Source organism: Musa acuminata, chromosome BXJ3-7 (genome assembly GCF_036884655.1).
Source record: "Musa acuminata AAA Group cultivar baxijiao chromosome BXJ3-7, Cavendish_Baxijiao_AAA, whole genome shotgun sequence".
Lineage (NCBI taxonomy): Eukaryota > Viridiplantae > Streptophyta > Magnoliopsida > Zingiberales > Musaceae > Musa > Musa acuminata.
Genome location: NC_088355.1, coordinates 39278501 through 39306316, shown reverse-complemented (window position 1 = coordinate 39306316; position 27816 = coordinate 39278501). Strand labels below are relative to the sequence as shown.

The following is a 27816-nucleotide window of genomic DNA, read 5'->3' as shown; positions in this document are numbered from 1 at the left end:
AAATGAAAAAGAGGGGGAGAAAAAACACAAAATTCAAGATTGTTTGTGGTTTCTTTCCTTTTGCTCTTATTCTGATTTTGGAAAATAAAAAAAAACAAATAAAATAAATCAAATTTCTTCCTTGTTTTTTGAACCATAGAGTTGAATATGAACAGTCCCCAAAATAAATTATTCTCCAAAATAAAATTGCTTATTTCTTTTCAAAGAAAATGCCTCATGATCATGTAGAAGGGTAATTACGTAATTTTACGTAAACCAGTTCCCCCAATTCGGCGGTGTCTTTGCGGCCGTCATTAAATACCACGCTCTCTCCCCGTCGTGTCTCTCGGTCTTAAGCTGAGGACAAAAGCGAGCCTCGATCTCTCCCTCTCTGTGAAGCGGAGAAAGAAGGGAGGGGAGGGGGGAGAAGAAGCAGAAGGTGGGCTGTAATGGCTTCTCGAATGGCCTTCCGACCACAGGCGCTCCCCTGCTTCTCTTGCCCAAGCAAGAGGCGGAATGCCAGATCTCCCCGAGTCTCCATGGCCTCCACCGTTGGCTCCTCCTCCTCCTCCTCCGCCGTCTCCAACAAGTGAGCCCCTCCACTTCCCCCCGTTAGGGTTTCTCCTTGCACTTGGTTGGTTGGTCTCGATGCTCGTTAAAGACTTCATCTTGATCTGTCCCGTCGATCTATTCAAGATTTCTGCGAGCCTCTACTTCTATAGATCGTTCTTTCTGATCGGAATTTCTCTTCTTTCTTTCAAGAAAGTTGTCTGCCATATCTTCTTACTTACAAACAAGGTTGCAAGTGTTCCATTTGCAACGACTCTGCTGGGTTTGGATGGTGATATGCTTTTTATTGTTTTTGTTTCGATTGGAATTTGGATATCTTGTTTGTGCCTAATCTAGCTTGAGTTTATTTGCCATTTAAGTCAAATGTGGGTGAAATTGGTTGTTTCTTGGAGTATCACAATGCATGCATGTCTTGTTGATTGAGGAGGCTTTGTGGGTTTTGTAGGTTTTTGTTTCTTTCTTGGATATGTTGTGAATTTCTGTTGTGATATTTCATTTCAAGTTGGTCTCGGGACATCCGTTGCACATTCTAAGCTGGAGAATACTTTTAGCACGTAAAGATGCCGATTACGTACAATTTTGGTGAAAAACTTGGAGACTTATGGTTCAGAATGTGCAGATTGCTGCAAAAAGAATTTTCTTTTATTTACTTGTTTCACTCAATTTTGAAATTGTTAGAACGGTTGTGGCTGGCAATGCGACTTTAGTATTACTAATCTATGGGAAAGGGCAATGTTCCTTAATGAGACTCCTGGATGACTAATCTGAAGGAAAGGGCATCTATCTGTTCTTTTTTGACATGATACTTGTTTCTGATGTCAAATGTCGTTTCTAGTCTTTCTTCTTGCATCGTGCAACGAGTGGCATGCTTAAAGCTTGACTTTTGTAAACTGGAACCGGTAGCATCATTGACAAATTCCATCTCATACTTCTAGGTCTATCTGGGGGAAAAGGGTCTGATCCCATGTCTCCTGCACGTAGACCTTAAAAATAGTGTGCGAAATACTATGAAGATTACTAAAGTATGTTAGACTTAGCGGTTGTATATGTTGCAGATTGTTGTTATCATTGTTGACTTGCTATGGTGGACTTATTTAAAGATGCTTATTGTATGAAGATTGATGGTGATCTATATAACTCCAATCTCATTTAACCATAATTCTTGATGGTGGATCAAGAAAACTGCAAAAGGATCCATATGCATCATGATTCTTTTATCACCAAAAGCCAATATTCTGTAGTAATCAGACGTGTGATTCTAATGGCATTTCCAACTTTGGCAATTACAATACTGAGGCCAACCTAAAAATATCTGCTATTACAGGCTGCTTCCTTATCATTTTTAGTCTATGCAAGTTGGATCCTCGCACTTGACAACATGCCTTCTCTAATATTCCAAAGAAGTTCTTTTTCCTATTGTGCCTATGATAATTTTCATTATAGAGTTTAACAATGTTGTCTATGGATAATGATGGGCAACTTGGAGTGACATATGTATCGGTGTCCAATTGAGATGTGACTTTTTCCATTGGACCCATTTTGAAGTAAATGCTCTCCTATAAGTGACTTTTCTCTTTTCGTTCTCAATGAGAAACATTCACAAACTGCTTTGTTGATGGCATTAACAAAAAGAAGTTGACTGGTAAGTCAAGAGATTACCTTCTATGGAGATGGTCAGATCTGTTGAACGGGCAAAATTGTAGATTCAAAGCCATGTTAAATGATTTTTTGGTGTACTAGTTCATGTTTAAACTTTGGTGCAAGTACTTTCACACGTTGGTGTTGAGTTTTGGAACATGAACTTAATTTTTATTTTCTATTCAAGTTCTGTAGCATGATAACTATTTCCTATGGCTCTCATTGTTTTCTTCAACTATTTTTTGTATTTCCCGTTGCTTACTTTATCATTTCCCATCTCGTGTTATCATGATATCTATCTATTAATTAATACCATTTTCTTAGTAAGCGATATTTGCTTGTTTAATCAGCATCTTCTATGTGACTTAATTTAGTAATAAGTTCTCTTTTCTTGGCTCACATGTTGAATTCACACATATGAACAAAATGCACCATTTACATGTCACATTTTCAGCAACATATACCAGTATTTTATGATCATTGATATCTCACAAGTTTTCTATATTTTTCTGATATCCATGTTATCATCATACCAGGGTTGAGACTCCAAAAAAACCCTTTTCTCAGCAAGATGTACATAGTCAAGTCACGCACTCACTGCCGCCTCAAAAGATTGAGATTTTCAAGTCATTAGAAGATTGGGCAGAAAATAATATCCTGGTGCATCTGAAGCCTGTTGAAAAATGTTGGCAGCCACAAGATTTTCTGCCAGATCCTTCGTCGGAGGGATTTTATGAAGAAGTCAAGGAACTGAGGGAACGTTCAAAGGAGATCCCTGATGATTATTTTGTTTGCTTGGTTGGAGACATGATTACTGAGGAAGCCCTTCCTACATATCAGACAATGCTGAACACTCTTGATGGTGTCCGAGATGAGACAGGTGCAAGCCCGACTTCTTGGGCTATTTGGACTAGGGCTTGGACTGCTGAAGAGAATAGACATGGTGACCTTCTCAACAAGTACCTATATCTTTCAGGAAGAGTGGACATGAAGCAAATTGAGAAAACAATTCAGTATTTAATTGGTTCTGGAATGGTAATATTTGCTTGATGCATTATTTTACCTCTTAATTTGAGTTTAGCATCTCTCTATTTGAGCATTAAAAGTTTAGAAGTTTTTGTTTGGTCCATTGCTTGCCTGAACAGCCTTTTCTCCTGCTACTAACTAAAAATTTTGTATTTGATGTGGCATTTCAATGTTGTCTAACATGCATATATTTCTGACCACTTTTCTTGATTATTGTAAAATGATTTGATTCATATGAAGGCTTTCATCTATGAAAATATCCTTTGGCTCCCTTTTCGCCATAATGTTTACCTGCTTTTTTTGTATGAAATATGCATGTAAATTACTGAGCATATGAGTAGTGCTCATTTTTTGCTTATTCTTGTTTGTTTGGTGGTTGAGTTGTTTGTGAAATATATGTTCCTGTGTAGTGACTACAATCGACGGTAGCATTACCTTGGGTTTCACCTTCTAATTATCTTCTTTTTCTATGCACATGTCTTTTAGGATCCACGGACAGAGAACAACCCCTACCTTGGTTTTATATACACTTCATTTCAAGAGCGAGCAACCTTCGTATCCCATGGAAATACCGCTAGGCTCGCCAAGGAACATGGGGATCTAAAATTAGCTCAGATATGTGGAATAATTGCCTCTGACGAAAAGCGCCATGAGACCGCGTACACTAAAATAGTGGAGAAGCTGTTTGAGATAGATCCAAATGGCACAGTGCTTGCATTTTCAGACATGATGAAGAAGAAGATCTCAATGCCTGCCCATTTAATGTACGATGGACGAGATGATAACCTCTTTGGCCATTTCTCAGCAGTTGCTCAGCGGCTGGGCATCTACACTGCCAAGGACTATGCCGATATACTTGAGTTCCTCGTCACCAGGTGGAAAATAGGGGACCTAACGGGACTCTCTGGTGAAGGGAACAAGGCCCAGGATTTTGTCTGTACTTTGGCTCCCAGGATAAGGAGACTGGAGGAAAGAGCACAAGCCAGAGCTAAACAAGCTCCAGCTATTCCTTTCAGCTGGATCTATGGCAGGGAAGTGCTACTCTAAGTACCAAGAAGCAATCTTTGGTTTGGTAGCGGTCCACCGTCCAAAGTGAACCATGGCCTGTTTTGCGTCTCCATTTGCTGATCAAACAGTTCTGTAAGGAGTTTCAGTGTCAAATCCATGCTTTGCTTCTCATTGTTTCATTGGGTAGGAGGTTAATTGGAAAGGGGATGTTGTAGATACTCGAAAGCTGTCATGGACAACATTTTACAAATAAATGGTGCGATGTTTCAAGTAAAATTTGGGTTGATCGTGGAAATTACTGCTGTTTGCAAAATGTGAGGTGTATTTCGTGTTTTCCTTTTAATTATTTTCTAGTGGGTTCGTGTTGCTCTTCGGATTCCTAAGGTTTTGTATCTAATGTGCACTGGACGGAACACTGCTGATTTCTGTCTAATTCGTTCTCTCTGCCTCAGTTTGATGCAATGTGATGCTGCTTCCTATCATAATTTGATGTAGTTACTGGAAAAGATACCTCTACCGGAGGATCCAAAGAACAAAATGCCAGATATACTGCACCACTATGGATATCATTAATTATTATGCCAACGAAAATATAATCCAAGAGTTTATACATGATTTGCACTATACACTTGAAACAAGCTTTGAGCTTTACTCATCGACGATAAGTTACAACTAGTATCTCTCTTCGAATTTGTCAGGGTTCAAGGTATGAATTGGTCCAGCATTTATCTTCTGCCATGGACGATAAGTTACTACTACTATCTCTCTTCGAATTTGTCAGTGTTCAGGGTATGAATTGGTCCAGCATTTATCTTCTGCCATGGCCTTCTGCCATCTGTTCCGAAAGATCTCGAGTTCCACATAAGACCGCCGTCTCACCTGCACACAACGAGTTCGATCCGATAGAAAATGAAGAGAGCAGAAATGAATGATAGAAGTGTGTGCTTGAAGATTTAAGAGTGTGCAACTTGGATCTTGCACAAAGAACATGGCCAGTTTGGGCTGGACCATGCAATTGCCACAAGCTGCCGACGACATGGAAATCAATAATGTGAAAACAATTTTATCGTGCTTACTGCAAATCTGTGATTAGCAGCATGCAAATCGGAAGATCCCTGCAAGTATGAACCGACAAGTCAGATTGGTGGAGGAAACGATAATTTTGACAAAGGCATAACAAACCCTAAAGCATTTGACACAAAAATAGGTTCTTGAATGTTCCAATACCAATACTTTGTTTCTATGATTCTTTTCTTTGTTAAAAAATGTGGTAACATCGTACTTCAATAAAGCGACGACCGGTACACTCCAAGATCTAATTTGTTTCAATATTTCAATAACTTACCATTTTCTCATCAGACCCACCAAGTGTAGGCAGCCCCGTATGAACTATGTATTCACTGTCCACCACCCCAACTTTTTTGGTGCGGTCACCCTGTCAAGAGTTCTTTTCAGTTTTCTTACCGACAAAAAATTCCAACACATCATGATTGGTGTTCATGTGAATCTTACCTGAGCACAGTAACCAAGATTCATATCGAGACCCCATGCATAAATCAAGTCATTCTACAAACAAAGAAAAAAATTAGTTTGACATATTTCTAGTGTAAAGACAACAGCATAGGTCTTGACATTTCTGGAGAGTGAAAACCGCAAATAGGTTCACTTAGTTATATGTATTGGCATTTTGGATACAAGTAAATATAAAAGGGATAAAATTCGACATCTTACAATCGGAAAACAATATCGTGATAGATGTATATTAAGAACAAGCAACATAATTTGTGTAAAGAATCATACTTGAATCATATGCCATGCACAACGCCAGGCAGCTCTTGAGAAAACAGGAGCCATCATTTCTACCCACCTGCAATAAGAAAATCTTTTGGCATCAAAGGTGGTGAATGAACATCCATGGGAACAACAATTTCTTAACTATCAAATGAACATCCATGAGAACAAAAATTTCTTCACCATCGGAAGGAAAAATCAAAACAATCACCAAAAAATGACAGATAACCCAACCTCGTTTTGAACTAAAGATATATTGATATTATAAATCATATCAGATATCCAAGTACAACAAATATTTATGCTGGGAAAAAAGAAACTCACCCAGTACATGGAGGGCTACTGCTTTTCTTGGAACATTTTCCACCACCATTGAACTTGTACATCCTTCTGTTAATTGAACAAACTACTTATAATTTCCGTCAATACTATGAGAACTAGATCAATAGGAGGAACATGGAATGGGCTCCATGTGCAATGGAATGAACAATCAAATATTTCTACTGGAGAAACGAGACAAGGCAGCACCTGTGCACGTGCCCTTTCCTTAATCGTGCAGTAATTTGATGGTGAATCTGAGATTTCGCAGGGTCAAGTGCAGGTTGTGATATCTCTAAGCCTTCCCTCTCAACAATGCTCAAGTATCTGCAGAAGTTAAATGTGCTAATAAAACAAGACTGAAGTAAAAAGATGTTTAAATCGATCCAAGTCATAGAATACTAATTTATGAAGTTTTAACATCTCGATCAACAACAAGAAGCTCAACCTAACAAGTAATGCATGACACTCCAATTAAAATTTTGTTCACTTAAAGAACAACAAACAAGTGAAAAGTTTCATGGGCAGCATGTATAACTATTCAAAAGAAATCATCAAAAGCCGGTAGTGAGTATTGTCTTACACGACCAGGACGCAATCCAGGAAACCCTCAGGGTACCCATTGTTTAGATTATTAGCAGTCTTGATAACTAACATCAGCAGAATACATTCTACCTTTCAAGTTGCATAAACAGACAAATGATAAAGAAAAAACAACACCACCTACCTTTCAGGATGAAAATTTTGCACTTCAAGGTCCTCATCCCATAGGAAGATATACCTGTATGGTGCAACTATGTCTGGATGTAAGAAGCGCTTTGCAAACCACCTGCAAAACAATACTGGTTTTAGAATGGGCTACATTGTGGACTAATGTAATCTCCACCATAACTTCAAGAAACCTTTGTTGATAAACTAAATTACCATTTTGTTTGATTGATTGCAGAAATATGTAGAGCGCCCTCACTCCATTGTAAATCTTTCCATTCATCGACAACACCATCATAGTGAAAAAGCATCACAGTGAAGTCATGGGAAGCAAACTAGACCACAACAGAAACATTTAGCTAAAACTAGAAACTTTTGTAAGGAATATTAACAAAAAGACATGAGGTAATGATGTTTTTACCTTCGTTACAATCTTATTCACGATTTCCTTTTGCTTTATTCCAACCGGAATCGCCAATAAACTTTTCTGTGAACTGACACTTTCCTGTTCTTAACATTATAAGATTTCTATTAACTGACTATAATTTCAATGATACATTATAAGATTAATCTAGAATGGAGTCAGCACATACTGAATGAGAAATCTATGGGAAGGGCATTTAAATTTTAAACTATCATCTCTGTACAAATTTTACATCATGCACATATGAAAATTGCTTCATCGGTCTTCCCAACTCCTCACCTTGTGTATGTGAAATTTGATTGTTTCTACAAGCCCATAGTAGACTAACTTGTAAGAAATGGTCCTTTTGTATATAAGCAAGTATATCCATACAAACTTTACATCACACACATAACACATTTATTTCACTAGTCTTCACAACTCCACCAACTAGAAACTATTAAGTCTAAACCCGGTGCTTTACGTAACCTATAAGTCTATGACACTACAGACTTCTGGTTGCAACCCAGATTTCTGTATAGGCGTCTATGAATCCGAGGACATCTGGTTGTGATCCAGATTTCTGTGTAATTGCAAACAAAGTGTGATTCCAAAATTCCAAGATGATGACTAACAACAACATATCGAGACCAAGGTTGCACATGAACCTGATCGTGGCACTGTCGTAGCAGCAAGCGTGGAAATCTATACCATGCCAAGGGAGTATATGAACTCTTTTTTCCAGCTATTGTACTTGTGCCAGTTGACACAAACCTATATCAAATGATGCAGGACGACAGACCATGTCAGCACATTACCATGCAACATGTCGGTAAAAAATGAAATCTTTGGTTAATACCTCGAATAAGCTTATGTACTCAACACCTAAAGAAAGTAAGGCAATCATAGCACACCTTTGCTTTTGGAGGACCCCATAGAGGCACCATTTCCAGGTCTGACTTCCTCATAACAATTCCTTTAGGTAATGGTTCACTTCCCGAAGATATGCAAGGACTCTAAAAATAATACAAACTGAATCATAAGAAAATAATATTTAAAAACAATCGTAATGAAAAAGAAGAGTGCAAATGACAAAATGGTGAATATTCATGTTGAAGATGTTATACATCAGATATTAAAGCCAGCTTCACAAAGAATTACCTCGCATGACTTGGACTGAGTGGACTCATGGGACCATGAATTTGCTCGAGGGGTCTGTAATTTTGATAGGTCAGTTTGCAAATTGCCTCGAGTGATCTCTACGGCGTCAGTGGGGATCTCAGCTGACATCTTCTGAAAAGTAACAGAAAATACTATTTCCATGAAGGAAAAAAAATGCTGATTACACTTTATATAGGTAGGATATGTTACATTTACCAACCAGCAAGTGAGTGACTTGTAGCTAAAAAGAAGTTTCTAGAGATAAAACAGCATAAGTGCTACATAGAAGAACTCAAGAGGTTGACATACACAAGAGGAGAAACAACAGATAAGCTCAAAAAATCGATCATATCTGTCTTGGAGAACAAGGTTCAAAGGAGAAGTTATGTTCATTCACTAACAAATGAAAATAGATTAATAAGAAAATTTTCTGTCGGGAAAAAGAATGAGCTTCCTAGAATCATCCATTGGGGGTCAGCTAAAGTTTGCATCACCAAAAAGTTGATACTATAATAAATAAACAAAAAAACGAAGTCAGAAAAATAAACTATACCTCTTTATAGTCAAATGCAACAAAGGAAGTCCCGAAAACGAACACCATACACAGGAAAGCAGCTGCATGGAAGATGCTACAAGAGCATAATTTCCTATTTGAGGGATCTGTTTGAAGAGAGCCCTGCAAGGATTTTTGTAAAGGAAAAAAATGACCCTTGTGCAACTAAAAAAAATATATAATAACTTGACAATCTTTTATACACAATAAACATGTAGCAAAAGTAACATGCTGTTAGAATTCACTATATATTGAGGACCAAAGAATAATCAACATGAAGTATTCCTCAGTGAGGTCATGATATAGTTGGAAGATTGGATGCCTGAAGAATTGAACAGGAAACAGGACCAGATATGGGCACTCAGCATTGTTAGTTCAATTCCTAATATATTCCTTCAGCATATATGGTATAATTTTGATGTCTCCCCAAATATGATTTAACAGCACCAAAATATTTGAAAAATAAGAGACAGCTAACGCTACTAGGAACTTAATAGTCCTTTACTCGCTTAAAATTAAGAGGAAATATTTGAGAAACATCAATATTTTTTTTTGTTGAGAAAATACAGTTCATAAGAAACAGAATAACAAAATTAATGTAGACGAAAGTTAAATGTGCTCTTTGCAATTAAAGAAGCACTCAAACAACGTACAGAGCTGAATGACTTCATCTTCCACACGGTCACGTGGATTATAAATGCACGAATACGAAGGCTTCAAATTCTGCAGTTTCAAGTCTGCAAAACAAACAAGACTCAGCAAAAGGGAAGCCACAATCCAACCAGAGACAAGGAAACAGGTAAAAGAAAGAGTCGCTCACCATGACAGAGCAAGAGCTTCACTGGCAGAACCCAACGTAACAAGCGCAGCAGAGAGGACCTCCCAGCAGAAGAGGCTTTGGCGACACTTAGTCGACGTGGGACGCCACAAAAATCGAGTCTTTCTGAAGGATTCTGCCTTGCAAACCTAGTCAAAGTAAGACGCTCAAAAGTCGAGTCTTTATGAAGGACTCTACCTCGCGAACTTGGTCCAAGCAGGAGGCTCGAAAACCTCGTCTTTCTTGTGAGGACAGACAGGGAGATGAATAGTGGAGTCGGCGAAGGAGGGGATAGGAAGAAGGATCGAGCGGGCGGCGTGCAAAGAGCTTTCGGTTTCCGCTCTCTTTTTCCGTGGGAAGGAATCTGCGTGGATTTATATTCCCCGTAAGTCAAAAGCGGAGGCGTGGAGGAGAAGTCGCGTATAGTCCCATGGAGTTACGTAGACGTCCAACCTGGAAGAACTGTAGACAACAGTGCTTGGTAGCTCGATACCCTACGGGAGAGCCAACGCCACCGTGGGGCCCTTAGAGCCCTCTCAAGGTATAATATCTGCGTAAGTTCGTAACTATATCCACACACACACACACACAGAGGAGGAGGGAAAAAGAAATCCAACGGAAGGAGCTCACCTGACATGGCCGAAACAGGGAACACCGTTCCTCCTTGACCCCGCACGCAACAACGGAGAGAATACCAGCGCGATGCCCGCCCTCGTTCAGAGGCGGAAAAAAGGAGTTCCCTGCCTTGGGAAACACAGACGAGCTCCACACCTCTGAAAACCTAGGACAATTTTAATCATAAGAAACACGTGAGGATAAGTCAAACTACTGATATTTTAATCGTCTTATACTCTGTATCATTTATGATCTCTACGTACGTAAAGTTACTGTGTTAACCTCAACGCAAAGGAAGTCAAGGTCTAAACGGTTGACTCCAGCGATTCCCCGTGAACATCACCCTCACGCAAAGCCAAACTTCTAGAAAATGCAAAGGCTTTTGGCTTAGTATTAATTCTCCTTTCATTGTCTTGGAGATGAGTGGGTCCAGGCTATATATACACCACACAAAAATCGATTTACCACTAACTCGATGCCCATTGCATGGCTAAGACATCAGATTATAAATTTATCATTAATGGAAGAAACCAAATGAGAGGAGATTTTGCTTTTCAATCTGGCCCCCATTATGAAGTGGGGACCTTCTCTCAAGAGAATACCAGCAGGTAGGAGGTTGATAGGTAGCTGCGATGGGGGGGGTGGGTGGGTTGGGGTTGGGGTTTAGAGGGGAGGAATTTTTTTCTTGAAGAGATGCATAAAACTGTGGCTAATGTGTGTGGATCTTAAGAAAAGAATCATACATTTGAAAGAAATGCTACATGAGTCTAGAATTACTACCGGGAGCAAGAATAAAGATCAAATTTTCTGTAATGAACTGTAGCAGGAAGCCCCGTGTCTTCTTCCTTCTGGAAGAACAGTAGGTTTGCACAATGGTTTAGACTGACTGGTATAGGCATCAAGAAGTAGACAAATGTGGTACTACTGTGGGCCAATCTTGAGGGGCATATGCTTGGAACAAGGTGGGTCTGACCAAAAGCAAAGCAGAGTCTTGGGACAACTAGATTTAGCATCAGACAAACCACAAGGTGACCTGTACAAAGCACAACTAAAGATCAACTAATGGTTTTGCAAGTAGCCAGCTATGAGTATTGACATCATGATCTCCATCCACTGTCATCTATCGGGACAAAAGAACAAGTATTAGGGAAATGGCGAGGGAGACATCAGTGAAACTAGGACCAGCATCAACATCGATAACTAGTATTTGACATGGGCAAAACATGGACCACTGGAATCAAAGATGGGCATGCAAAAATGTCAAAACCTATTGCAGCAACAATTACAAAGAAAAAGATGTCTTTGATGCAGACCAATTGAACCTTGAACTGCTAGATCGGTAATAAGCCATTCTTCAAGAAGTGACTAGAAAAGGATATGCAAAGCTATAATTAGACTAAATCTCAGAAGCCTCAAGGCAGTGATTCATCTTAAAATCCAACAAAAGAGGCACGAGGAGCATAAAACCAAGCTTGGTTTGCGGGGACGGACATTTGTTGATGTTAGTCGCTACGAGTGCCACCTAATAGATCCAATTATAGAAAGATACAGATCTTACCTGGAAGGCACCAATAGAGCTCGGGCAGTTCCTTTTAAATAATCAGGCCCTTGAACATTCTTCATGTGATGTGGATAATCCTTAATGAAGGCTCGGGTGTCCTTAAGCCATCAGATTAACAAGAACAAAGATGAGACCAGGGTGAACAAGTTTAGAATGGATTAATAGAAGTTGATTAAAACTCAAGGATGCTTGGCAACAGGGACAAATCATGAGACGTAATGAGGAAATACAACCATAAACATGTCTTGAGAGAATTGAAGGGCTCCGTGTTAGACTATATCCAGAATCCTAAAAAAAGGTAGTGTAATTTGAAGCACTACTAGATTTCCTGACCAAATATATTGCATCATAACATTCAACTAATTTCACATCTAATTTCATTATGCATATAATGTTCTGCCAGAGATGACCAGAGGTGCTTGCACATGATTCAGTTAAGATAAGGGAGGAATATTCAAATGCGACTAGTAAATGTTAGGGAATATATCATATGTACACACTTATATGGAGATTCCCAAGTCTTAATATTATATCATTCAACTCAGACATGAGAATGGATCTTGTAAAGTGCCTTACGATAACAGTCTCACGAGAAGATGAACCATGTTGGCTTGTACCATGTCACAATACACCTTGTCAGTTCAGTTTCTTAATCATGAAATGCTAAAAATCACTGAGCTACTACAAATTGTGATTCATACTTAACATATTAACTTTAATTTTAATTAAAAATGATTTGGACAAAAACTGCCAAGAATATCTAGAGTGACACCGTGAGCAATATGGTAGATGAAATTTTACTAAAAGCACGGAGGCTTCATAATAAAGAAAAAAAGCCAATTCTGCAATCACCTCAGTCGGTAGTTGGCAGATACACCTTGTGGAAATTGTTCATGGTCAGCTTTCTTCGACAAGTGGGGCACTTCTTCTGAAATTGAATGGAGGCCTTTATGCAGCTCTGGCAGAAAATATGACCGCAAATGGTTGATGATGCCTCAACCAAAGTGTTCATGCAGATAGGGCAGGTGAAAGTCGGTTGCTTAGGAGGCTCTGGCCTATATTCCATCACATTCTTGCCCTGCATATAAGTGAGTATGCAACTTTCAGCAAATCAAGCAGGATCTAGCTTAGGAATCTTAAAACTGCAGATAATATAGACAAGAGTCCAAGACAACCATGACCATTGAGAAAAGAGAAGATAAAACACTTTGTCCAAAGACATCCTTCGCTTCCTCTGTGGCTCTTACATGAACCTGACAACCACGGACTCTTTCTAAAGTTACAACCAACAACTCAGATACTTGTGAGTAGTGACTTCAGATAAAGCATAACAGTAATACCTGTGATTTTCAAAGAATAGTTGATGCATCTGTAACATTATTTCAAAATCACAACATTTGGCTCCCAATTGTCAAGTTCTACAAGTTAACAAAAAAAAAAACAGCCTTAAAGTTTGCTAAATAATTTTTCTGGTTATAGAATATATTTAAAACATATTTCCTGAACAACTCAAGATTAGAATATTAGTAGTACAGTTGGCGGTTGATCAATTTCAATACAATATAACAGGTTTGAGTTGCTACCACCTGAGACCAATCAATTTTGTTCGGTTTCTGAGCCTTGTTGTCAAAAAAATCATCAAAATCAGCTAGAACTATTGAACTCAACAAGAGTAATCCAATTTTGTTTAATTCTAACCTATTTAATAGCGCCTCAAGAAAAAAAGAGGAGATGAGTGGAAGGAGGGCAAAGAGAAGAGAAATTTCCATATAGAGAATATACAAAAAAAAGCACATGACTCAATTATGATAAAAGAAGATAATAGTGCCCTATTGATTTGCTATTTGTTGCAACCATACAATGAGGAAAAGATACAAAGAGAGAAAATAGAGAAGTTTTCATTAAAAAAGGAAGCAGCATAAATTCAAACTTAATGCCAAAACCCATGTATACTTCTTTTTAAATAAAATTATTTTACATCTTCACATTTCCCCACACTTCACCTGCATGGTGATTAGAGAACTACTGGGTTGATGGTTAAGCCAATCATTATCTTTAAAATTGTAGGTGAATAAGCATAAGTTCTTTTGTACAACACATATATTAAATAATATGTTTCTAAAAGAACTCTTCTTCATGATTTATCTAATTTTCATTTTTAATATTTTTATTTTTTTAATAGATATCTTACAAATAGTAAGGCAAAAAATATTTTCATTGTAAAATATGTTTATGTCCTCAAACTTTACAAATTTTCTTATATTTCTATGCTTTTATAATTAAAATTACTTTTAAGTTACTTTCTCAGTTGATCTTGATACCAGTCCTGTGGGGTTGATCCTGCCAGTTGTATCATCCATTACTAATTCAAATACCAAGTTTGAGAACAGAGATAAGCAAATACCTAACAAATTACGATGTTGCTCAAAGATAATCTCAAAGCAACACATTTGTAAAAGCGGTAGGAGGTAATTGCTGGTCCCCCCATCCATTGAACAGTTTACTTACCCAGATCAACTAAATAAAGAATAGCCAATCAGAATGATATATGATAATTAATTAACAATAACATGAAGTTGTTGATCTAAACCATTACAGATTGGCTAATGCATATGAAAACAACACTGAAAAATAATCAGGGTTGGCACATTTTACCTTCACATTGTCCTCCTTTTCCAAATCTGGATACGCCTCACAATTAATAACTGTTGTGTTTCTTGAACTTCTTTCATGCTTATTGTGATTGTCCAAAGATAACATGGTCACCAATCCCTCTGCAGTAACCCCCAAAAAATTGCATTCTGTTTAGCTGACCATAAAAAGCAGAATGAAGAATAGCAGAAATCAAAAGTAGTGTATATAAAATAAAGCAAACACTCGAACACTTCCTAACCATAAGAAAATCAAGTTTAAATAAGTAGAAACAAATCCAAAGAAAGAAATCTAAACAATAAATGAGAATTAAAAAAAACCTTAAAAGAACAGACTGACCATCCTACCAGATGTGGAGCACATTGGGCGACAGTGTTCAAACGAAGAAAAAAACAGCTTAAATTAAAAACAAAAGATCAAACTGCTGGAAATAGGACAGTCCACATCCCGGTTCATTCCCAGACTGGTAAGTACCAGTAGATATTGGAAAGTAGTACCACAAAGAGAGTATTTATGATCAAATAAACAAAAAAAATAAATTACAAGTATATCTAATTGTAATGGAATGATAGGAGTATAATATATAACTTCCAGTGAATCTAACAATTTCATTAAATAATTACATCAAGATATCATTTATCTAAACAGTCCAAAATTCCTCAAAGTTATGGTGATGAACAATGAGCTGAATAAGGGCCTCAATAATTCCTTTAACATCCAACAACGTATCACATTTCAAATTTCAAAGGTATAGAAATTTAAGGTAGCTGGTAAAGAAGATGAATAAGAAATTCAACAGGTTGGTTGAAAAAACAAAGGTCTTGACGCAAATGGAGATCCACTGCATACCACCCGCACAGAGATCCATCAGACAATTGTTATACACTGGCATGCCAAACTGTTTCCTCACTAATCCACCAAATTTTTTTCATTTTTTGGCTTTAGCAACGAACCAGTCAAACAACAGTGATTTAAAAAGCGCTAGACGCTAAGGTCCAAAAATGCCCGAGGCGCTAGGCGCTCGCCCGAGCAAAGCGAGACGCTAAAATATAAAAATATATAATATAATTAATAAATATAATTATTTAAAAATTTTAAATAAAAATATGCTATTAAATTAAGAAAATCTAAGATTCAAACTCATAATGTCACATTAACAAAATGTTTCAAAATTCAAATACTATTATTAGTATATTGTTAACAGTATACAGTATACTGTTAACTGTATACTATTAACAGTATACAGAAGGAGAAGAAGGAAGAGGAGTGTAAGGGGGTGCTGACTGAGAAAAGAGGAAGCGGGAGTGGGAGTGTAAGGAGGCAACGGCAGCGACAGTGTAAGGAGGTAGTGGCAACGGGAGCGGGAGTGAAAGGAGCGGCAGCGGCGAGCAACGACAATGGCAGCGGCGAGTAACGGGAGCAGGAGCGGGAGCGGGAGCAGGAGCGGCGAGCAGCAGGAGCAGCGACAACAGCAGCGGTTGCGAGCAGCGACAGCGACGAGCATCGGGAGCCAGAGCGACAGCGACAGCGACAATGAGCAAGGTTAGGGTTGGGCAGCGACAGCAGATATCGGTTTTAGTTGGTTCGATTGAACCAACTAACCACCGGAGACCGAACCAGACCTAAAATCCTGGTTCGGTCGCCTGGTTTAACCCAGGCGCTCACCCGAAGCGCCCAGCGCCTGGGCTCGGGCGAGCGCCCAGGCAGCGCCTCTTTGAAGCGCGCTGCCTGGAAATTTAGTGAGGCGCTCGGGCCTCGCCTCGTCTCGCTCGAGCGCCTAGGCGAGCGCCTGAGCGCCTTTTTAAATCACTGTCAAACAATAAAGCCAGTCCAACAATCTAACTTTAAAATTGTTTGATACCCTACACAAGAATACTCCATGGACCTGTGAGTAACACCCTCACAAGACACTAAGAAGAAGAAAATGAGGAAGGGCACTAGGATGAATCCGAACAAAAGAAAAAAAGAGTAGAGGCTCAGTGACAAGTAGGATTGAGCAGCCAGCAAAAATAATGCAGCAAAATACATTCAGTAGCTGCTAGATGCACAGGTGAGGGATACAATGAGTAAGAAAAAAAGAGAAGAGACGACAGCAATTTTCATTGAAAGTTAGAGCCAAAAGATAAACTAAGAAGAGTCATTTGCTAGTCTCTGGTTTACAAAGTTAGAGACACTTTCATTCATAATAGAACAAGGACAGAATGAAGGAAAGAAAGTTGAGTGCCGTCAGAAAGAAAAGAGAAAAGAGAAAAGAGATGCAATGAAACAAACAATAAGGAAACAAAGTATAAGAGCATTACTCAGAGTGTCAGACAAATAGGCAAGGACGAGTTACATAAATTTCTTTCTACTTCATTTCTTGATAGGCGCATCTTGGATTAGATGGTGTCATATAATTTATCACCCAATCTAAGTTATTACACAACTGCTTACAAGATATGGTGCTCATAGTCTAACTATTCTCAATGCTTATATAATATGGTTTCCTTGGTTTCCTTAGAACTGGAGATGTCATGGATGCAAATATCTTCAAAATGCATCCTCAACAACAAATTCAAGCAACATTACAAATTTCACCAAATCAACAAAAACAAAACATGACTTTCTAATCTACTTATTATGCTAGTGAACCATCAGAAGCATGATCACCAAACAAAGGCTTATAAAATAAGACCTTAAATAAGAATCATTCAGTTGTATCAACTAGTTACCCAATAACAAGTTCAATCATGCATGAGACCTGCATGAACTTGGAAGTATAGGCATGAGCTTATTCCGATTAAAGTCACACCTTAGGCTTGAAACTCTGGTTAATCATTCTTCCATCAAGTGCAGCATGAAAAAATAAAGAGAGGGAAGAACGACAAGGTAAACATGAAAAAAAAAAAAAGAGAGGAAGTTAATGAATGATAGCATTACCTATGAACCATGGGGATGCGAGAAACAGCATCGATGCTCCAACGCTGGTAATGATGGGAAGGGAGGGAACAAAATGTAGAAGAGTATAAGAAAACAATCAGGGCATTGAAATGGCAAGGGAAAGGATGCGGAGTGGAGTAAGAGAAACAAGAAAAGAAAAAAAAAAATGGGAGAGAAAAAAATGGATGCAGAGAAGACAAGATGCAAAAGAAAATATAATTAAAAAAGGATTAAATATGTTCTAGTTCAGTAACACTTATGCATAATGAGAAATATCCTATTATATAGTATGCAGGTTATGTAGGAAATTTTCGAAAATCTAAGCTCAAAATTGAATCTAGTAGAACCTGCTCAAAATGGGCCTCAGGTCCAAAGTTGCCCAGCTGATATATTGATCAACTAGGAGGGGCAGATAGATAGGCCTTAAGTGCATCTATTGAGCGTACAAAAGACAAGTACCAAATGCAACTATCATGGTGGACATTTTGTCGTCACCTGAAATGCATTTGTCAAACACCACAAAGTAGTATTTCAAGGCTTCCTTATAGTTTCACAAGCAGGAATACATGCTCTTTCAATTCCCTACCTACAAGCTTGTCCTTTCATGATGTCATGAAAACATTATCAATTAATCCAATTAGTATTGACCAAGAACACAAAAACAGAAAAAAAAAAAAAAAAAGTATATACTTAAAAAATTCCATATATATGTTGGAAATACTTTGCTAAGTTCAACAAACTGTGAATAGTCAACTCTTATAAACCCAACAATAAAAGATCGGTAAATAATTGAGTGAACTTAGATTCTAAACTCATCCAGAATTGGACTAGCTCACACTACCACCGTTTATGCTATCCAATGAACTTCAGGAATTGCAACCTTCCAAAATCAATAAATTGCCTCCAAAGGAGAACCCATATAAATATCAAATAATAAACAAGATCCTCTTCTAGCATGTTCACAAATAGTGCATAACAGATAAGAAACAAAACTATGCCAAGAGAGTATTAGTGTACATAATACCTTTGACAGAAACAAAAAATTCATGGTAAAAAACAATACTTCTCCATAATTAGGATGCTTGAAGGTCAGAGCGGCATACAATGGAAGAATGAAATGCAAACCAACCTGATCTTCTTGAATGTGTGTCAGTATCTTCATCTAGAACCACTGTCACAGGCTGGTTTCTCCTAGAACAGTTCCTTCCCTAAACCAACAAGGATAAGAAAATACAACAAATATTCAAATAGATAATTCATGTGAAAATCACAAATAGTAAAAAAAATTTGATAATGTATATGAACTAACAATGGGGAAAGAAGATGATGGGGATGCTTACATCTACGAAAACAACGTCAAAATTTTCCAAATAAAAAAGAGCTGGCAATGAAGTACAACTAGAAAAGGAAAAAAAAGGTAAAGCCAAATGTCTGATGTATGTCAGCAATCTAAAGCATGGACCAGATTACTAGTCAATAAAAAGTTCAAACAAATTAAGGATTTGGTTAAAAGGCAAGCCAAGTAGGGAGACCACTCTAAAATTTCCCAAAACTTAACGAGAGTCTAGAAGATTTTCCGTGTGGAATTTTCATCAAACGGGCATGAATGAGACAATGAACTAATGGTCACAAACCACAGCACAATAAGTAGTAATAATAATAATAACTTATAAGATCAAAATCACACAATGAACAAGTCAACAATTAGAAGCTATAGAAGCACAAATCAACCTGAGGAAATCCTCTTGAAGATGAGAGCAACTGGACCTCATCCTCAATTGCATCTACATCAATGAGCAAACTATTTGTACCATAATTGGTTGATAGAAGAGAACCCTGCTGCTGTCCAGTGGGATGATTGCACCGAGTAATGGAAACAGATGTTCTTTGTGATACCGGAGGATGCCTGGAACCAGAAGATGCCTCCTGCTCATGGCCCTCAAGAGGGGGAGTGTTGAGGTCCACACCAAGAACCATTTTAGCTCGGATATCGTCTCTGGCACGCCTCTTTGTAACTTGCCTCGATGGCCCAAGCTTGGTCATGCTATATATGATATGAGTCACAGCTTTGCCTCACAAGTAAAACCTAGATTTACGAAAAATGCATCATCAAAACATTCAAGAGTAACCCTTAGAATTGTCTCATCAAAACCCGCAAGCCCCAACTCGTTTCCTAGAGAAGATACCAAAATCCTCATATAGAGTTGCCGATTGGAAAGAAAAGGCAAATTTTGGCCGGAAAAGAGGGAAGCACAGGCACCGAGGGATCGTACCGCGACGACCAAGATTAGGGCGTCGGTCAGGAAAAAAGCGGAAGAGAGCCTCCTCGGTTAGAAGGGCGAACAAGGGATAAATGGGAAGGGAGTGAAGAGTCGCCGTCTTTTCACTCAGCCCCCTCTCTCTCTCTCCGTCGTCTCTGCATCGGTCCTCCGCTGACCGCGTCGTCAATTGAAATAAGAGGACGATGTTTATATCGTCCCGTTACAATGCATGTAACCTTCACCAAACCGTTAAAACACGCATAACGATCCCAACGAGTCGTTATCTTCCGTGTCGGCATTAACGGAATAAGCAATTGCCGCAATGTACGCACCAAAACCTTCTACTGGCCGTCCCCGCAAATATCCCTGTCCTGTAATTGGGAGAAACAGGGGTCCCAGTACAACTGGGTCCCAGACGCCTTGAGTATACGAGGAGAGTAGGTTATGAACGAGTTGAGAAAGTGCATAATCCAATTTACTAGTACCCTTTTCTGTCCCTTAGGCAAACCCCCGAAGACCAGAGGTGAACCATGTCCAGTGTCCATCAAGGATATCAAGTGAGGTTCTCGCCAAATCCGGGATCAATCTTTGGCTACAAGGTTCCGGCAAACTTGCGGGTTTTTTGCTCAGTTTTTTATCCTTTTCGCTCGCAGAAACTGGCAAAAGGTGCGTCTTTTCTTGGTATCAACGGCGTTCTAGTCCGCGATTTCATGCCGTAATTCTCACAAAGAAATAGGTTTTCAGATCTCAGAGTGCCGTCTGCCTTCGATCCCAGAACAAAGAACGTTTCTTTTCTGTAAACGATTGAGGTTCGATCTGGATAGAATCAGCTTCTTTTCTTTCTTGTTTTCCCTTCTGTGTTCGCGGAGAAATAGGCTTCATACTTCTAAAAAATGGATTTTTAGCTAGAAATGAGGTCACTTTGAGGAGAAGAGATTTTTTTTCTGGAATATTGTGGAAGAAACGTCTTTCGTTGATGCTTGTTCACCGGAAGGTGGGCTTGTCGGATAGGAAAAATGATACAGCTGTTGTTCCTGGTGCTCTTCGCGGAGGGGGCGGTGGCACTGATACTGATATGGAAGGTTGGGCCGCTCCGGGAGCTGGCGATGAGGGGGTTGGACCAGCTGAAGACGGGGAAGGGGCCTGCGACCGTGAAGACGCTGGCATGCACAATGTCGGTGATCTTGGCATCGAGCGTGGCCAGCATCCTCAAGATCCAGAACAGGGGCGCCAAGCTTGGAACCGTCACTCCAATGGATCAAGTCCTGTGGAGGACCCACCTACTCGAAGCCTCGCTCATAGGTATGCAGTATTTGTGTATCATTATAATGTCTGCAGAATATTAACGTTTTAAGGTTATGTCAAAGGGACGTCAAATTTATGGGATTTATATAGTTGGAATTATTATTTAGCTCAATTATCTATATTGCAGCAATCTGCTGATGCTCACAAACTATCATTTTCTTGCCATGGTTGGTAATTAGGTTGATCGGAGTGAGTGAGAATTGAAACAATAGATAACCGGTCCGTGTTAATCGTTTTCCTAGATCAGTAAAATTTCCGAATCTGATCAATTTGTGACTCGCCGACATGGCTGAAACTTATGTTCAGTGTTATAGCGGTCATGATGCATTGCTTTGGTGTATGTGGTTTTATCGAGTTAGTTGTTACCGGGTATCAGTGGAATGAAATGCAAAAATTGCTTAGTTAGCGGGGCTTAGTGTCCAGAGAATGATTTGGTAACTTAAGTTGTTCGAGGATCCATAGACCAACATGGAATACTTACATTAGATATCATGGCCCCAGATATGGTACTAATATGAGATGGATTCTAACGCTTATTTTGCTTGTAATTATACTTTTTGATTTGGTTCCATGGAAGCAATAACCTACCAGTGACACTGTTAGGAAAATGATATTAATGGCATAACACATAAGCCTCTCCGGTCAATTTACAATTCTTGAAGAAGTGCAGGTGTGTGTCAGCTACAAAAGGGGTCTGATGGGATATGGAATAATATACAAGCATAAAGCAAGACAGTGAATATTGTAAAGTGAAGCTAATTCTTTCTGAGAATTTTTATTTTTAGGTACGATAAGACTGTTATGAAGTTGTAACCTATCATCTGATACCATCTACTTGATTTCTAGAATTTCTTTCTTTGATTTCTGTGTCAATATGAGTGTGACAAAGTTCTTGAAACAACTAAACTTTTTTCCACACAACTGATTTTGTTGTCCATCACTTTAGCTGTACCAAAGTGAAAGCAAATTCTTCTATGGAGATTTAATGCCTTCTCTTTTCATCCTGTCCCTTCAAAGCATAACTAAACTTAGGGTGTCTCCCTCTTTGTCTGCTGAATGAGTTCCATGACATAGTCAAATTTCTGTTGCAATTGATTAAACATATTCCCGGATTATAGGTCTTCCAACCTACATGTGTGGGACCACCAGCATTTGAATACGACAACTCTGTGATTCAGGAATTTAGGTTACATTATCAAACTGCATGAGCTATCATTTAAAAGCATTTGGTTGACCTGATCGGCCTCGTGAAATTAAGCCTTCTGTCCCTTTGTTTTCGTGATCGGATTTTTGATTGGTGTCCTCCAGAGCATGAGTTGGTTGTTAGATATCATCTATTATGATTTGTTTCTTATGGTATATCCACTAAAGTCGCACTCCATCTGATTTGATAAATTTATTGTCTCAACAACTGTACCCTTACATGCTACTCTATTCAAAACAGAAATCCTAAAACTATGTTTGATTTTGCAGGCTACACCCTTTTTCTTGCTTTAGTGATTGATCGGTTGCACCACTACCTCAGGAAGCTGGTCAGTTTGAAAACAACAGTTGGTACATCTCGAGAGGAAGTTGATAATCTTAAGAAAGAGCAGCAAAGCTTTAAAGAGAAGGAAAAGACATCTCTAAGTGAGAGAAAAAAGCTCCATGAAGAAGTGACACGCTTAAAAGAGAGGCTGCAGACGTTAAAGTTAGATTCAGAGGAGCATGAAAAACGAGCGCAGACTGCCGAAGCCCATGTTGCCGCCCTCCAAAAACAATCTGAAGAACTACTACTTGAGTACGACCATCTGTTGGAGGACAACCAAATCCTTCAGACTCGGGCTCTAGCATTCAGAAATTGAGTCTCATGTGACCTCATGCTGAGAAGCTTCTTTTCTTTCTCTGCCACTAACATGAGCTTACTGTTAATCACATACAACCTGCCTGGATGTCATTGTTTGAAAATCTTGATTCGTGCCCTCAGTATCATCTATCTTCTTTCTTTCTTTATTTCTTTCTTTTTTTTCTTTTCTCTGGAGCAAAGGGAGATAAGCCGCCTGATGTAGACTATATTGCAGAATCTACATTTATATCATTGATATCAGCATCAGTTTCTTGGAGAAAGTTGCTAGCATTGTAATAAATTTTCATCTAGACCGAAAGGCATCACTTTAAAATTCCTTTGGCTCCTAGTTGTGGGTACATAAGCCTTGATGATTTCTTTCACTATTATAATGACATCAGGACTGCACATTATCTCTAAATTACATTCATTCTTTTGTTTAGCTACTGACCTTGATGATGAATGTCCACCATACTATGATCAGCAGCCCCTTTACAGGTGCATTAGCCTTGGAAACTCTTCTTCACATTTTGGCCATGTGACTGCCTAATATAAGTTGCATTTGGTCATTTGATTGCACCTGAATTCATTGTAGCTCTTGTAGTTCGACAGACATGAAGCTTTTTGCTTGCCCGTTTTTACTTTTCCTCTCTCTCTCTCTCTCTCTCTCTCTCTCTCTCTCTCTCTCTCTTCAATTCCTCCAGTTTAATCTTACATCGGCGGTGAGAGAAGATTCGAGTGCAACTCTCACAATTTAGTTCCACGATTATAGCTTAAAGATGGGTTCCGCAAATTTCTCAAGAAACATGTTTGTATAGATGTATAGATAGATAGATAGATACATCAGTCCTTGGCCTAAATCTTAGCATATTTAGGGAGCGAGTGTTGACAGATGTGGGCCAGTGTAGGCGTTGGAAGGTACAGTGTCTCTTTGTATCACGAGAAAGTGATGTGATGTATTGGCTGGGATTGCTAATTGATCACGCTATGCAACCCATCTGTCAGATTACCTGTGATTAATTGCACTTTGTATCTTAATCTCGTTCACCATAAAAGACAGATTGGTGTGTCACACATCCAAACAAGACGACGTCTCCTCCTCTTGCTTCAACTTTAATCTTAACATTATATATACACGCATACGGCACGATTGAAAGTAATTGATGGCTGCCCAAATCATGTGAACTACAAGATGGGGGTCACCATTCGGGTGGTCGTCTCTCTCATTGCACTATTATGATGATCTGATCGCCAAGAGGTCGTCTTCGTATGACAGCAAGCTACGCAAGTTCACGTGCCCGCTTTCTATCGGCAGAAGCAACACACTGCAACAAACACAACGAGCCAAGGGAAAGAACAAAGCAAGCATCGCACCGCCTCACTGCGGCCAAGACCCACCGGGACCATGGGATGGAGGAGGAGGAGGAGGAGGGGCGCCGGCTTGTGCGGTCATGGCCAGCTCAAACTGCTTCAGCGAGAAGGGAGGGAGGGTAAGGAACTGTGCGGGCGGCTTGTCCCAGCTTGTCTTGCTGCTCATGCCGTTGAATCCGTCCCACCCTATGTGAGCGACGTGTTGCACGTCGGTGGGGAACCCAATTTCCATCTCCACCTCTTCATCCTCTTCCTTGCAGAACACGAGATGCTGGGATAAGCTCTTGAGGCTCCTCACTAGTTTCTGGAACCCTGTAGAAATGCAGGGCCTTGGAAAAGGAAGAACGCCGAACGAGCTCCTGGGCTTCCCACCTTCAGAATAGAAGTCATGTCAACGCATAGCACTCGATGAGTAGCTCTGCAGCCTGCAGGATCATATGATAATTACTATGCAGAAGAAAAGAAAACTACTTGTTGCCGGAGCTGCCTCAGTCTGTGCTGCTCTCTTCGGTTGGTTCTCGCATACTGCAACGCTCGACTGTGAGACACAGCCGCCGGAGAAGGGAAGGATGACGAACCTATCCATTCGCCGGTCTCTCATTGCCTCGTGAATGCGAGAGAGAGAGAGAGAGAGAGGTGTATGGTGTGGTCTAGGAGGGGAAGAGGAAGAGAGAGGCGGTCATGGGCACGAAGTGGATTGGTTATATTGGATATGGTGTTGGCCCTCTTAGCAAGTATGGGGAGAGAGAGAGAGAGAGAGAGAGAGAGAGAGAGCTGTATGGTGTGGTCTAGGAGAGGAAGAGGAAGAGGGGTGGTCATGGGCATGAAGTGGATTGGTTATATTGGATATGGTGTTGGCCCTGTTAGCAAGTATGGGGAGAGAGAGAGAGAGAGAGGGTTGAGTTGAGTTGGGTTGGTTGGGTCACACATACCTACAGCTACAGTTCCTGTGAGCAACTGTGACTTCTAGCTCCTTGTCCTACCAAGAAGATTCTTGCCTTCCTTTTCTTCCCTGGATACCAACTACACCAAGTTAGCAATTCTGACTACAAGAGCAAAGAATTAAACAGGGTCAAGATAATAATGCTTCATCAGTTTACCACATTGCTGCTTTCCAGGTAGCCCAGCAAGTTTCTGCAGTTCCTTTAGCCCTCATGTAAGCTGCAGGATATGCTGCATCATGGTAATCAAACAGAAGCAGTCAGATTTACTACTGCATTCACTGGCTATGATAGATTCTACAGACAAATTAATGACAGATACAACCAAAAGAAAACTTGTCACCATTAGATCTTTACATTTATGAAGTACACTGGATCTTCCCGGATCTTAGCTTGCTTTCAGGGACAGCAATATACATACCTCTGGGCTCTATGACATTTGACAAGTAAAACACTGACTTACAGCTTAAGCCTTTGTGGAGATGTCCTCTGATGGGTCTTGCCTTCCAAGAGTTACTTTGGATAACAACAACAGGAGTCTTCTTTCTCTGGATGATTGTGCAGGCTTTGAGGTAAAGGACAACAGAATTCAGAGTCATGCAGATACCTGATACAGAAATGAGCAGGCCTTGACATCAGAAACTCATGGATCCAATTCTTCTACTTCTTCTACATGAGATAAAAGAAGAAAACAGCAGGTAACAAGTGAATGCCACATTACATGGTAAGACTTCCTTCTAGTGTCTGTCTGTCTGTCTGTGTCTTATAGCATGGAGATGCAAACCCCCTGGTCCAGGAACATGCTATGATGGAACACAAACTCAACTGGCCTGGCTCCCTGAAATATCTGGCCTTCGGACGCGGTTCTTGGTCTTTGGCAATGGAGATGGTTCCCTGAATCCAGTACGTCCACCGGCCATGAGAAAGAATCCATCACGCTCGTCATTTGCAAGAGATTATTGGTGCATGCAAAGGCGTCACTTTTTGCATAGAAAACGAGTACTGAGTTCTGCAAGACAACGTGAAGTAACCCATCCACGGACGCTCTTTCTCCTTAGCAGATCATCAAAACCCACGCATCATCTGTGGCGACTTTCGTCGAACAACTTCCTGGCGACATCTAAACATAGAAGACCGGCGCGCACTCGGCCGTCCTGGCCCAGACCGGTCCCGGTTGCTTTGGTATGGACTCCTCTAACCTCTAGTATCCTCCTCGCTCGTTATTTGGAAAAGATTCGTTGTTCAAGCAAGGACGCCACTCATTGCTAGAGATCGGGGACTGACTTCTGCGAGACAACGGCAAACTCCATCGCCCGCTTCTTGTAACCCATCCATGAACGCTCCCGTTCTGAGATCATCCAAGCTCATGCGTCACTTCCGAAACACTCAACAGGAAGATGTTGAGCCCCCTCTTCACGCTGCCCGGCCCGAGAGCGGATCCGGGATCCCACGGAATGTCATCTCTGTGGCGACATTTCGTCGAACACCTTGCTCGCGACATCTAAACAGTCGATCGGCCCGGCCCAGACCCGTCTAATATAAATAAAGTCAATAATATCATGAAATATATATATATATATATATATATTTGTCATTCGATTTATGGAAATAAATATGACAAGAGCTTAAAAGCAATTATAATTAACTACAAATAAATTGAATCTCCTCTTACCGATTTTTTATTTGATAATTAATAATAAAAAAGAATTTATTATTTTAATTTTTATTTTTATTTTAAATATTATGATATTTTGATTATACTAGCCTTAATTACGGTATAGTTTGAATTGAAATTAGATTGAAATTAAATCAATCATGACGGATTAATGACAGATGTGAATTGAAAAGTGAGGCAACAATTTGATGAATACATAAGAAGGAGAAGAAAAGGAAAGCAGATTGCCGGATGAGGATCTTCTCATTCAGCTATAAAGGTCAAAATAATTGCTGTTGCCTTGTGATCCGGTCAATATTTATCCGCGTCTCAATCATATCTATGCTACGGACCAATATGCATAAAGACCATCAACAATTATACCACTCATTTCTTGTGGTCATACCCATAATTATGATTATGGAAAGTAGTAAAATGCATAACAGCATAAATTTTATGGACCAATATCCATAATGTTACAAAGTGATAAGCAATAACAAATGGCTCTTCTGTTGTTTGTTCTTTGTGGTTAATAAACAGTATGTTTTAATAATTATGGGATGCAGTAGTAGCATACATAATGCAAAAGAAAAAAAATTAAAATCATGTCATTAGTCCACACTATGTGTTAATTAATGAACAATATATATATATATATATATATATATTATTAATACACACCAAGCAAGATCTCGAAATTCAATCTCATCTTCATCGCTCGTTCTTTCTTAATAAATAAT

General features: G+C 39.4%; 5 protein-coding genes across 15 annotated transcripts; 2 read left to right on the top strand and 3 right to left on the bottom strand.

The window, feature by feature from the left end:
- The first annotated feature begins 323 nt into the window (after positions 1 to 323).
- Positions 324 to 4497, top strand: LOC135642649 (stearoyl-[acyl-carrier-protein] 9-desaturase, chloroplastic-like). Its single transcript, XM_065158949.1, has 3 exons — positions 324 to 568; positions 2724 to 3222; positions 3700 to 4497. The coding sequence occupies exons 1-3, from the start codon at positions 429 to 431 to the stop codon at positions 4258 to 4260; spliced, it is 1200 nt and encodes a 399-aa protein (XP_065015021.1). The 5' UTR covers positions 324 to 428; the 3' UTR covers positions 4261 to 4497.
- A 271-nt stretch (positions 4498 to 4768) lies between these two features.
- On the bottom strand, positions 4769 to 12164 carry LOC103992585 (uncharacterized). 4 transcript variants are annotated; one of them, XM_009412357.3, is made up of 17 exons: positions 12146 to 12164; positions 10426 to 10753; positions 9976 to 10336; positions 9809 to 9892; positions 9156 to 9278; positions 8603 to 8731; positions 8356 to 8457; positions 7460 to 7543; positions 7255 to 7373; positions 7058 to 7159; positions 6541 to 6657; positions 6337 to 6402; positions 6022 to 6088; positions 5734 to 5787; positions 5567 to 5656; positions 5298 to 5336; positions 4769 to 5100 (listed from the first exon to the last, which is right to left on the bottom strand). In XM_009412357.3, the coding sequence occupies exons 4-17, from the start codon at positions 9824 to 9826 to the stop codon at positions 4999 to 5001; spliced, it is 1212 nt and encodes a 403-aa protein (XP_009410632.2). In that variant the 5' UTR covers positions 9827 to 9892; positions 9976 to 10336; positions 10426 to 10753; positions 12146 to 12164; the 3' UTR covers positions 4769 to 4998. The 4 variants fall into 4 exon arrangements, with proteins under 4 accessions (XP_009410632.2, XP_065015018.1, XP_065015019.1 ...); XM_065158946.1 differs by having other exon boundaries at positions 8603 to 8734; positions 12146 to 12161; XM_065158947.1 differs by lacking the exon at positions 12146 to 12164 and having other exon boundaries at positions 8603 to 8734; positions 10426 to 10522; positions 10603 to 10753.
- LOC103992584 (uncharacterized) lies at positions 12130 to 20162 on the bottom strand. Of its 3 annotated transcripts, XM_065158950.1 has the most exons (6): positions 19993 to 20162; positions 19451 to 19805; positions 18849 to 18927; positions 14804 to 14922; positions 13001 to 13226; positions 12130 to 12246 (listed from the first exon to the last, which is right to left on the bottom strand). In XM_065158950.1, exons 2-5 carry the CDS (start codon positions 19760 to 19762, stop codon positions 13002 to 13004), a joined length of 735 nt encoding a protein of 244 aa, XP_065015022.1. In that variant the 5' UTR covers positions 19763 to 19805; positions 19993 to 20162; the 3' UTR covers positions 12130 to 12246; position 13001. The 3 variants fall into 3 exon arrangements, with proteins under 3 accessions (XP_065015022.1, XP_009410630.1, XP_065015023.1); XM_009412355.3 differs by lacking the exon at positions 12130 to 12246 and having other exon boundaries at positions 12837 to 13226; XM_065158951.1 differs by lacking the exon at positions 12130 to 12246 and having other exon boundaries at positions 12837 to 13226; positions 19451 to 19763; positions 19993 to 20148.
- A 326-nt stretch (positions 20163 to 20488) lies between these two features.
- Positions 20489 to 23531, top strand: LOC135585101 (uncharacterized). Of its 5 annotated transcripts, none has more exons than XM_065157781.1 (4): positions 20489 to 20646; positions 20725 to 20789; positions 20886 to 21282; positions 22759 to 23531. In XM_065157781.1, the coding sequence occupies exons 3-4, from the start codon at positions 20997 to 20999 to the stop codon at positions 23127 to 23129; spliced, it is 657 nt and encodes a 218-aa protein (XP_065013853.1). In that variant the 5' UTR covers positions 20489 to 20646; positions 20725 to 20789; positions 20886 to 20996; the 3' UTR covers positions 23130 to 23531. The 5 variants fall into 5 exon arrangements, with proteins under 5 accessions (XP_065013853.1, XP_065013855.1, XP_065013857.1 ...); XM_065157785.1 differs by having other exon boundaries at positions 20490 to 20646; positions 20992 to 21282; XM_065157784.1 differs by having other exon boundaries at positions 20490 to 20646; positions 20890 to 21282.
- A 644-nt stretch (positions 23532 to 24175) lies between these two features.
- LOC103975068 (CRIB domain-containing protein RIC4-like) lies at positions 24176 to 26914 on the bottom strand. Of its 2 annotated transcripts, XM_065157786.1 has the most exons (5): positions 26144 to 26914; positions 25886 to 26029; positions 25582 to 25654; positions 24953 to 25493; positions 24176 to 24853 (listed from the first exon to the last, which is right to left on the bottom strand). In XM_065157786.1, exons 4-5 carry the CDS (start codon positions 25080 to 25082, stop codon positions 24489 to 24491), a joined length of 495 nt encoding a protein of 164 aa, XP_065013858.1. In that variant the 5' UTR covers positions 25083 to 25493; positions 25582 to 25654; positions 25886 to 26029; positions 26144 to 26914; the 3' UTR covers positions 24176 to 24488. The 2 variants fall into 2 exon arrangements, with proteins under 2 accessions (XP_065013858.1, XP_065013859.1); XM_065157787.1 differs by lacking the exons at positions 25582 to 25654; positions 25886 to 26029; positions 26144 to 26914 and having other exon boundaries at positions 24953 to 25511.
- Positions 26915 to 27816: the final 902 nt, after the last annotated feature.